The sequence below is a fragment of the Molossus molossus genome, unplaced genomic scaffold, assembly GCF_014108415.1.
Source record: "Molossus molossus isolate mMolMol1 unplaced genomic scaffold, mMolMol1.p scaffold_m16_p_5, whole genome shotgun sequence".
Taxonomy (NCBI): domain Eukaryota; kingdom Metazoa; phylum Chordata; class Mammalia; order Chiroptera; family Molossidae; genus Molossus; species Molossus molossus.
The window spans coordinates 60,679,329-60,691,045 of record NW_023425388.1 but is presented as its reverse complement, the minus strand read 5'-3'; the positions used below and the strand labels follow the sequence as shown (position 1 = coordinate 60,691,045).

Here is an 11,717-nt window from a genome sequence, read left to right as displayed (position 1 = left end):
TCCGCGCCCAGCGCCAGCCCAGCCCTCGCCGCTCAGGGTAGCTGCAGGGGCCAGCTGGCGAAAAGCTGGTTTTCGATTGGCTAGCGTCATCCCCCCAGAAGTTCACCGCGGAACAAGAGACGTGTCTCATTGCGCCAAGCCAGCCAGTAAGTGCCCTTTACCGGCCCATGTGGTGTTGACTGTAATTGGGTTGGTGGTATATGGGTGTATTTACTGAGGCAGTTTTTCCGTCTTTAAGTCAGTTAGTCAAGGGGAAGATATGCACCCACTAAGGGCCATGTGGCTTAAACAAATATAAACAGCTACAGAATTTTTTTATTTTATGTTTTTTAATTAATTTATTTTTTGGTACTGTCCCTAGCGGGAACCAAATCGGGACTCTGGTCCGCAGGCCAACACTCCAACCGCTAAGCCAAACCGGCCAGGGCAAGCTACGGAATTTTTAATTGGTGTAGTCCTCTGTATAAAAAGTGAATGGCCCCTGCAGTGTGGCTCAGTAGTTGAGCCTGACCCATGAACCAAGAGGTCACCGGTTGGATTCCTGTTCAGGGCACATGCCCAGGTTGTGGACCAAATCCCCAAAGGGGGCATGGCATGCAGGAGGCGGCCAATCGATGTTCTCTCTCATTGATGTTTCTCTCTCTCTCTCTCTCTCTCTCTCTCTCTCTTATCCTTCCTCTCTCTCTAAAATCAATAAAGAAAAACAAAATTTTTTTTTAAGTGAATGGAGCCCTGTCTGGTTTGGCTCAACGGTTAGAGCATCAGCCTGCAGACCAATGAGTTGCTGGTTCCATTCCTGTCAAGGGCACATACCTGGGTCTGGTCCCTGGCCTGAGTCAGGTTGTGCTGGAGGCAACCAATGGATTTATCTCTCTCACATCCATGTTTCTCTCTCTCCTCTCTCTACCTCTCTACCACTCTGACGATAAATAGAAACAAAAACTATCTTCAGGTGAGGATTAAAAAAAAAGTGAACAGAATTTAATTTTCATTAAAAAAGAAAAGGATTAAAATGTATTTTAGACCTGGCCGGTTTGGCTCAGCGGTTAAAGTGTCGGCCTGCAATCCAGAGAGACCTGGGTTCAGTTCCTGCTGGGGGCACATACCTCGGTTGCAGTTTGTCCCTGGCTCTGGTTGGGTCGTGCAGGAGGCAGTCACTCGATGTGTACCTTTCACATCGATGTTTCTCTCTCTCGCTCTCACCCTCTCTTCTTCCCACTCGGTTGCAGTTTGTCCCCGGCCCTGGTTGCAGTTTGTCCCCGGCTCTGGTTGGGTCGTGCAGGAGGCAGTCACTCGATGTGTACCTTTCACATCGATGTTTCTCTCTCTCGCTCTCACCCTCTCTTCTTCCCACTCGGTTGCAGTTTGTCCCCGGCCCTGGTTGCAGTTTGTCCCCGGCCCTGGTTGGGTCTTGCAGGAGGTAGTCACTCGATGTGTACCTTTCACATCGATGTTTCTCTCTCTCGCTCTCACTCTCTCTTCTTCCCACTCGGTTGCAGTTTGTCCCCGGCCCTGGTTGCAGTTTGTCCCCGGCCCTGGTTGGGTCGTGCAGGAGGCAGTCACTCGATGTGTACCTTTCACATCGATGTTTCACTCTCTTGCTCTCGCTCTCTCTTCTTCCCCACTCTATCTGAATAAAAAATGGAAAAATGTCCTCGGGTAAGGATAAAAAAAAAATGTATTTTAGCCCTGGCCGGTTTGGCTCAGCAGTTAGAGGGTCGGCTGGTGGACCAGAGAGTCCCAGGTTTGGTTCCTGCTAAGGGCATGTACCTCGGTTGTCCCCAGCCCCGGATGGGGTCGTGTGGGCGGCAACCACTCGATGTGTGTCTCTCTCTCTTCCTCCCTCTCTCCTCCTGTTCTATCTGAAGATAAATGCAAAAATGTCCTCGGGTGAGGATAAAAAAAAGAAAAAAATGTATTTTAATAAGGTGATGCTGCATTACTGCGCTGTTTCTCAGAAAACCTTCAAAGGTATCAGGGACAAATCAAACTTGGGACACCAATTTTTAAAAATGTACAGCATAACTACCTAAGATAGGCAAGGCTAAGAGCTACTGTCTGACATTTAGCATACAACAACTCTTCCCAAGATTGGACTAGGCCTATCAAGAAAAGGTGTGAACAGCAACATCAAACACAACAGGGCCATTCCTGGGTAATCCTAACCCAAGAAAAAGGTACCAGCAGGCACAGGAGCAGGGGACATGGCATCTTGGTTGTTTATGCCCACATTACCTCCCACAGCCATCTGGCCCATCCATATCTCCTGCTCTCTTGCATCAGGGAAGGTTCCCTTAAATCCTTTCTGCCATCGCAGCATCTCTTCCTCACAGCACCTGCACTCTTCCTCCTGCAGGAGCTCCAGTTGCTTTCGTTTTTGCACTTCTTGGTTGTGCAGCTCTTCCGTCCTCCGCAGTTGTTCTCAACGCCTCATCAGATCCTGCCATTAGCATGACCTGGTGCTCATGGCAGGCAGCTGCCATCTCCATCTCCAGTTTCTCAGGAGCCTCCTTGATGTTGCAGTCCACTTGGTCCTGTTGCTGTTTCTCCATCTCATTGAGTGCCTTCCAGCTCATGGCATACTCATACTCAAAGGAGCCAGGCTGTGCAAATCCTGCTCCTTGAGAAACTGCTGGTTCTTTATAATCAGCTTCTCTGGAAGTCCCTATTCATCATCTACCTGGTCCATGGGCTCCACAGTCACAGGGCGAGGAAATGTGGTTAGCAGGAAGGAACCTTCACTGCATCTGTCCAGAGCTTTCCGGGCAGCTGGCTTTCCTGAGAATTCATAAATGCCTTTTCCTGAGGTCCTTCCTCGATCATCCACAGTGATGATCGAGGAAGGCCATCTCCACCTGGCCAAACACAGAAAAGGCTTCCTCCAGCAGTTCGCTGGACACATACTAAGGAATGTTTCTGGCGCGAGAGATGCACTATGGCAGGCAAAGCGCTCACGCAGCTGCTTTCCAGGGAGTGCCAGGTTGTCAAGTTCCACTTTAGCAATCTCCGCTAGGGTTCATGTTTCCAAGCGGATAAAGCCAAAGCCCTTACCCTTATGAATGAAGATTTCGCCTGCTTTTCCATATTTCTTAAATAATTTCCTCATTTCCTCCTCAGTGATGTCAGGAGCAAGACTGTCCACTAAGAGCCGGCTACTTTGGGTGAAGGTTTTCTCTCCTGGTTTCCTAAAATGCTTCACGTCAATAGTCAAGCCTTCATTCTGGCTGCTAGCACGTTACCCGTTTGCAGGTACTCACGGCGGCGGCGTCTGCTGCTGTTGCTGCTGGTGGTGCTTCCTTGGAGCATGGTTTTGCTTCTTCAAGTTAAAGGTTTTATTGCTCTGCATTTTTTATACCTCTCTACCTAATGTTCTCTCCTCAAAGTAACGGTGAGGCTAAGCAGCCTCTACAGTCCCAAGAAAAGAGCGCGCGACCGCCAGAAATGAGACATCGAAGCTGGATGCCTCGCCAGGTACAACATGGCACTCTTGATTGGTTATCTGAAGTGCCAATCAAGGTTCATCGTCAAAGGCGGGATCCGTTTTCTGCCGTCCCTACGATCCCATTGGCTGCTGAATGAGAAAGACGGGTTCCTGTGAATGACAGTTGGGAACAAAGAGCAAGACTTTCTCATGATTTTCGTTTTTACTGTTTATTATGAGTCATCAATTGTAGGCCCATTTCTTCTTTCTTTTTTGTTAATCCTCACCCAAAGATATTTTTTTCATTGATTTCTAGAGAGAAGAGGAGGGGAAGTAGGGTGGTAGGGTGGGGAGAGAGAAACATCCATGTGATTACTGGTTACATCATGCAACCCAGGTAAGCTCCCCTGACCAGGAATCAAACCCGCTGACCCTTTGATGCTCAGGCGGAGGTTCCAGCCACCAGCCAAGGGCAGCCATTTCTTCTTCATGTCATTTCCTTGTAGTCAGCGATGTGTCTATCCTTTACTAATCAACCCCATCCTTTAACTTACTTAAAACCCAAGAATTGCAACTGTATTAACTCAGTAAGAGATTGGGTGGATCCTTGCCATTAAGGAAACTACCTTCGTTTTGTGCAGTGAGGAAATACAAAATATTTTGAAAATCGGGACAAATCTGTGGCCCATGAAACAAAGAGTTAAAACTAGGAATTGGAAGCACTCAGCTGGAACATTCAACAGGAAGTGGATACTGTAAATTACTATACTAGGAACTGTAGGGACAGGAAAAATATAAATCCCAAAGAATGTATTTCATTGGTGATGATAATGTACACAAATAATACAAGGATGGGGCATTTTACAAGTAAAGACTCAATGTGTCAACCCTGGTGGAGTAGCCCAGTTGGTTAGAGCATTGTCTGGATACACCAAAGTTGTACGTTCAACCCCTAGTCAGGGCACATACAAGAATCAACCAATGAATGTGTAAATAAGTGGAACAGCAAATCAGTCTCTCTTGTTCTCTCAAATCATTTCTAAATATTAAAATAATGTCTATTATCCCACAACTAGTGGAAGTTGGATTCCTAAACCAAATTTATCATTTTCACATGTGCTCCTTCAACTACAAAGAAATTGTGGATTGTCAACAAAGAACACCAGTCATCTTCAAATTCCTAGTTGTAACAGTAGTATCATGGTGGGGAGAGACTTTTTCAGTGGTCTAGTGGAAAAGCTGCTAACCATTCAAGCTCATTTCTGTGAAACATGGGTCATCCAATGGTGACTTTGGCTTGAGGACTACTTTTGCACAGACCAAACCTCATCATGGGAACAGAAAACTGCAAACACCCTCATTTACAAGTACTGCATTACATCAGTTGAAAAGAGGATGGCAGTGGCCAGTGATTAGAGCGTCAGCTCTTGAACCAAAGGGTTGCAGGTTTGATTCTGTCAAGGGCATGTACCTGGGCTGCAGGTCCAATTCTCTGCCCTGGTTGAGTGCGTTTGGGAGGCAACCAATCGATGTCTCTCTCACATAGATGTTTTTTTCTCCTCTCTCTAAAAACCAATGGAAAAAAATAGCCTCTGGCCCTGGCCGTTTTTGCTCAGTGGTTAGAGCGTCAGCCTGCAGTCGAGAGCGACCCGGGTTCAGTTCCCAATAGGGGCATGTACCTTTGTTGCAGTTTGTCCCCGGCCCTGGTTGGGTCGTGCGGGTGGCAACCACTCGATGTGTCCCTTTCATGTCGATGTTTCTCTCTCTCCCTCCCACTCTATCTGAACAAAAAAATGGAAAAATATCCTCGGGTGAGGATGAAAAAAAAGAAAAAAAAACACCAAAAGATAAAATGAGGATGAATTAGCACGCAAGTAACTTAAGTTATCCCAAGGATTGTCAGCTTTCTGTTCCTTGTTTTGCTCAAATGCCCATCATTTCTTGTGTATTCACCCCCATTGCTCTACTGCCATCATCTATCCCACTCAGAATACATTTACTTGACTTCTATAAAGATGACAGGCACTGAGTTTTTTAATGTTTTTAGAGGGAGAGGAAGAGAAACATTGACTTATTTATGCATTCATTAGTTGACTCTTGTATGTGCCCTGACCAGAGATCGAACCCACAACCTGGGTATCAGGACATTCTAACCAGCTTAACTACTGGACCAGGGCTGCACAATTTCTTTTCCTCTATATGACTAACCCAGACCTGAATATCCATCTACCTTCCTGGACATATTCACAACTAAACATCCTACAGTCTCCTCATTCAACACTACCACCTCAGCAAATCAACAAAACCCATCTCCTGGTTCCCCACACATCAACCAAAGGTGGGTAACATGTTGCCCTTGAATACCTCTACTTGGTTTTAAATTTGTCAATGTTTATGGAGTCTGTTCTATTTCAGTTCCCCCAAAAAGTTAAGATTGCAAACCCTACCTGGGTTTCCCTTTGGCTTATACTGGGTTACCACTGGGTCCTAAAGTATTAATCTGTTCAATCCTGTCAACCAAGTGTTTTAATGACACCATTACATACAAGAATGTAAGTTTAAGATCCCTAGTACAGTCCACAAGACCTTGCATTATCTGGCATTTTGGTTTTTGAAACTTGCCAATTATTCCCAATAGGTTTGTCACATTACATAACCCAGGTAAATGGTTCCTCAAATGCCTTCCTTCACATAAAACCAGTCATTTCCCTAGTCCTCAAATGCCTTTATCCCTGAGCACTCTGATAAATATCCTGTACTGGCACAAATAAAATAGGTTTGTTTGTAATGGCTGTCTTTTGAGAGTAGGAACTCAATCTTAGTGGAGTGTGTCTGAAATTGGCACTTGCTACTTTTTTGGTTAATCCTCACTCAAGGATATTTTCCCACTGATTTTTTTGAGAGCAGAAGGGAGAACAATTGGCTGCCTCCCAAACGACCCAGACCAGGGCCAGAGATTGATCCTGCAACCCAGGTATGCGCCCTATATCAGAAATCAGTCCATGGGCTGACGCTCTAACCACTGAACACACAGACCAGGGCTCAATCCTGCACTTTTCTTTTTTTTTTTTATCCTCACCCGAGGATATTTTTCCATTTTTTGTACAGATAGAGTGGGAGGGAGAGAGAGAGAAACATCGACGTGAAGGGACACATCGAGTGGCTGCCACCCGCACGACCAACCAGTCCTGCACTTTTCCATTAAAACATGGGGCCAAACAAAGCTAAACTAACCAGGCCAATATTGACACCTCTAAATTACTGAGGCATGTGGCATTATTTTGACACTTTCAACTCACAAGTTGATCCCACTTGTTATACTGGAATGCTTTGTCCAGTCACAAATGCCAAGTATATCTCATCCCTGCCAATGTACTAAGCTGCCAAATACTATCAATATAATTTCCATTAAAATTTCTCCCAACCACCATTTTTAAGTCACCAGTTTCCCACCCAATCTATGTTGAACAAGCACATACCATTCCAAAGTTAAGAGATCAAGATAACTTCTCTCACTGATTCTCAATCTAATGAGGGGGGCAGTTACCAGAATATTTAATGTTTAATAAAATGTAGTAACAAAGATGAAATAAACTGTTACAGGGAAGTTGTGGACACATTTTGATATGCAAATATAGAGTGTCATGGTACATACACGTAGTGGCTACAATTGTCAGCTTCTGCACTCCCTGGAATTGCTGCATTTCCACTTGTCCAAAAGCTTATCAGAGGCTAGGTTTAAGTACTCCACCACTGTCCATGGTACTTCTTCTCCACTGCCTCCAACCAGTTAACTTGCTCCCCTCCTCCACCAACTATAAGACCTTTAATTCATACAGCATTCCTATTCTATTGTCTAAATCTCTGTAATCATCACTACATACAGCCCTGGCTTCCTAGTATACTTGTGAAAATACCTGATAACTGCCACCATTTAAGCACATAGCAAGTGAATTTCGGGCAAAGTGATTTTTGAGCCATTTAACAAAAACACAAGAGAACAAATCCATTTTATTTACTTTTCAATAAATTTAAATCCTTGAGGGGTACAGCATCTGGAGAGGGAAAGAGAATAAATGTCATTAGGTGCATGTTACATATACAAATGTCATTGAGTAACACAATATGAATAAATCTCCCATTGTTCCATTACTCATTTCTGAAAGGAATCCAATGAGTTATATGTAGGTGGTGAACAAACCAAGTTTTAATGCCCTTCAGTTTTCAGGTGAATGTGTTTTGATTAAAAACATTCTGGGAACAATTAAAGTCCATTTAATTTTGCTTCTTCTAGTGACAGTAAAAACTTCCTGTGATGAGAAACCTCAAGCACTTCAGGTGACCCCTAAGACTATGGCCATGGCTATTAAAAATATATCCTAAGGGGAAAAAAATATCATAGGATCTACAGTCAAAGACTTGGGCCAAACTTCTGGGACCTAGAAACATGAACATCAGCTTTCTTCTACACAGTAGGACTAACAACACCTATTGTTAACAAAACTGCCATAATGAAGAGATGAGAAAATATTAAGAATTATACCATGAAATGGTATGTTGATTTTTAATTTTCTAGCAGCTACTTGAGTGCCCAACCTATTTTCCAAAAAACTGTTCATTTATTTTTTGAGACAAAGGGAGAGAGAGAAGGAAAAACATTAATGTGAGAGAAACATCCCATCTGTTGCCTCCTGCACATGCCTCGACCTGGGATGGAACCTGCAACTTGGGTTATGTACCCTGACCAGGGATTGAACCTACCCCCAATAATGCCCAGGATGATGCTCCAACCAAATAAGCTTCACCTGACGGGACAAAATTATTCATTCAGCCCAGGTCAGCTTAGCTTAGCTTAGCTTAGCGGTTAGAGCATCAGCCCCTGGATGGAAGGGTTGCGGGTTTGTTCCTTGCCTTAGTTGGAGTCATGTGGGAGGCAACCAATTAATGTGAGATCTCTCTCATATCAACGTTTCTCTCTCTACTCTCCCCATCTCCCTCCCTCCACTCTATCTAAAAATCAATGGAAAAAATCCTCAGCTAAGAATTACTAAAAAAAATCGTTCATTAAACACTATCTCCCCCCTCCCCACAACTTTAGCAAAATCTGAAATCTAGGCACAATTCACTTAAAAGTTTACTTTCACTTTCCTTCTAATACCAAGAATGTGATGTTCCATAATACATTTACACAAGAGTCACTAATAGTTCTTAGAGGTCAAAGTCTAACACCCTGAGCTTAGTTTGACTCAACCGGTATCATATTGCTTATAACTGTACTTACTACACGAATTCTGTGTCCAATGGCCTTAGCAGGAAGGTTGCTTCGGAATTTAGCACGAACCATGCCACTATTTCCATGAGCACGAGTTACCTTTCCCCAGATTACTCTGGTTTTGTTTGGTTTGCCACCAGGAGTCACTGTATTGCTGATTTTAAAAGGGAACAAAAAACATGAGAACCCAGGCAATTAGTACAATGATGTCTTACAAATACAAAGTGACATCTAGACCAGTGGCACTTAACCCTAGTTAACCATTTAAGTCACCACATAAAAGCCTAGGGCATCATTCATTCAACAAATACTTGAGTACCATACCTACTATGCCAGAAACTGTATAAATGTAATTTTTAGAATTTTGTAAAATACAGTTTACAAAACAAATCCCTTTCAGAGGATAACCAAAGCCTTCACTTATACTTGCATAAGTAAAATATAGAATGTAAGATGGTAAGAGATACACTAATGGGGGGGGGGGGGCGACAAGCACTTTGAGGTATTTATGTTTCTTTTTTTTTTTATCCTCACCCGAGGACATTTTTCGATATTTTGCTCAGATAGAATGAGAGGGAGAGAAAGAGAGAAACATCGACGTGAAAGCGACACATCGAGTGGTTGCCACCCACACGACCCAACCAGGGCTGGGGACAAACTGCAACCAAGGTACGTGCCCTTAGCGGGAACCAAACCCGGGTCTCTCCGGACCGCAGGCCGACGCTCTAACCGCTGAGCCAAACCGGCCAGGGCTATGTTTCAATTTTTATTTTTTGCTTAATCCTCACCCGAGGACATTTTTCCTTTTTTTTTTTTTTTTTTTTAGAGAAAGTGGAAGGGATGAGGAAGGGAGAGAGAAACATCCATGTGAGAAAGACACATCAATTGGTTGCCTCTTGCACGACCCTGACTACCTGGGCCAGGGACTGAACCTGCAACCCAGGTACATGCCCTTGATCGGAATGGAATCTGAGACCCTTTGATCCACAGTCCACAGGCCAATACTACAACTGCTGAGTCAAACCAGCCTGGGCTCTGTGTTTCATATTTTTAAGCCTGGAAGGCCTCACTAAGAAGGCAGTACTGAAACAAAGACTGAGGAGTTTGTGTCCCTTGCTTGTGGAAAGGCAGAAGAGACCCAAGAGGTGAATAGGGGAGGAGCCTTGAACGCACTTGGTCTTTAATGACTTTGGCTCTTACTAAATGACATCGGAATCAGTTGGAGTTTGAGCAATGTACAGATGACCTGACATAATTTAAAGGCTCACTCTGATTATAGGAGAAAAGGAAGTAAAAAATGAAAGCATGTATCTAGATAGTTAATTGGTCTGAAATAGGTTTAAGAACCCAGGATAAAGAATCAGTGCTCTAGAGAAACATCTTTAAGTATGTATATAAAATATAATTTCAACTAATCAACAAAATCAATTAAGATAAAAGAAAAGTGCTCTATAAAATCTTAATATCACAGTATCAGGAGTTGGCTTCCTTGAAACAATTAACAGCTACAATAACTGCAGAAGATACTTAAATGCAACACCACCAACAGTAACATCCTTCTATAGCCCCCCATAAAGTTCCTAAAAGTCCCAAAGTAGAAGCCACAACAGTAGTAATTCCTTTACCAACATCTTGTTTATTCGCTGGAATAAGAAAGACACAAATCTCAAGTAAAAACTCAAGAAGCACAATACTATAAACTTACTTCTTTGCTTTGTACACATAAGCACATCTCTTGCCCAGATAGAATTCAGTTTCATCTCGAGCATAAACACCTTCAATTTTAAGAAGAGCCGTGTGCTCCCTCTGGTTCCGGAGACCCCGTTTATAACCGGCAAAAATGGCCTTGGACCACAGCCTAAGACACACAAAATATACATCAACTACAAACTGTTGTAAGATTTCGTTTAACTTTAACAACCAGTAAGATTTGACTTGTAATGACCCCTACACAAAAGTTATCTATAACAAACATCTAATTTCCCCCCAATAATAAAGCCCGCATTTAATTAGCTCCATGCCTAATAAACAAAAAACCTACAAGAACAAAGCGATTACATTAAAAACGCTTACCTTCCAGACATATTTGTCCTTATAGAAGTCCTGTTCCCAGCAGGCCTTAAACAAAAAGAATCAGTTTAAAATCTTGCAACGCACATTCCCCACCCAGTCCCCTTCTCGTTTCTTAAACCTGTTAGGTAAATTCCTTTTTGATCGGCACCTCACGTTCAGAGTGGGGCAACGTAATTATGCCTGTTGTCTACGAAACACACTCTGGTAAGACAGTCCACCTGAGAGAATGCCTGATAGCTAAGCAAACTCCAAAATGAAACGAAAGTGGCAAAATTGTACACTAAAATAACACCTAGAAAACTCCAAAAGGGAGTCCTTAGAAAATTCATACCATGATCACTACAAAAAAAAAAATCAAGGACTCAGAGAAGCAGAGAGAAAACAAGACTCTTAAGCAATGAATGGGAAAGAAAAGCTGAGAAGAGACTGCAAACAAGCAAAGTCAGGCTTGGAGGGGTAGGAAGTGAAAAACCCAGCCAAATGCAGCCACTGTCTCGAAAAGGTAAATGCAGAGACAAAAATGCATCTGTGCCATTCCGTAAGGGCCCAGGAAGCAACTGACTACGGGGGAACCGGTTCTCCGGACATCAGGGGACCAGCACCATCAGTCCTCCATCTCCTCCATCCTGTCCTCCCTGTTGCTGGGATCCATCGAAATCAATGCCTGGCAGAGCCTTGGTGCCCCAGCAGTGCCTCGCCGAGAAATGTGGTGGAAACCACTCCAGTTATTTACCCCCAAAGTTCAGCAGCAGGAATTCCACTCACCTCCACAGGGTCCAAGATGGCAGAAAAAGGAAAACAAGGCCCCGCCGCGTGGCCTTGTGGGATAAACACCTCTCCGCCCCGCCCTCAGTTTAGGCATCTTCCGCAACCGCCAAAAAGAAATCCTCGGAAATCGTTGTCTGGTTGAAACAAACTACATTCAAGAGCACTCTTACAATTCTTTCCCTA

General features: G+C 43.7%; 1 protein-coding gene and 1 pseudogene across 2 annotated transcripts; both read right to left on the bottom strand.

Moving 5' to 3' along the window:
• Positions 1–2,161: 2,161 nt before the first annotated feature.
• LOC118616952 lies at positions 2,162–3,382 on the bottom strand (annotated as a pseudogene).
• Positions 3,383–7,401: 4,019 nt separating this feature from the next.
• Positions 7,402–11,608, bottom strand: RPL35A (ribosomal protein L35a). 2 transcript variants are annotated; one of them, XM_036243084.1, is made up of 5 exons: positions 11,532–11,608; positions 10,767–10,811; positions 10,399–10,551; positions 8,703–8,847; positions 7,402–7,476 (listed from the first exon to the last, which is right to left on the bottom strand). In XM_036243084.1, exons 2-5 carry the CDS (start codon positions 10,775–10,777, stop codon positions 7,453–7,455), a joined length of 333 nt encoding a protein of 110 aa, XP_036098977.1. In that variant the 5' UTR covers positions 10,778–10,811; positions 11,532–11,608; the 3' UTR covers positions 7,402–7,452. The 2 variants fall into 2 exon arrangements, with proteins under 2 accessions (XP_036098977.1, XP_036098976.1); XM_036243083.1 differs by lacking the exon at positions 7,402–7,476 and having other exon boundaries at positions 8,643–8,847.
• Positions 11,609–11,717: the final 109 nt, after the last annotated feature.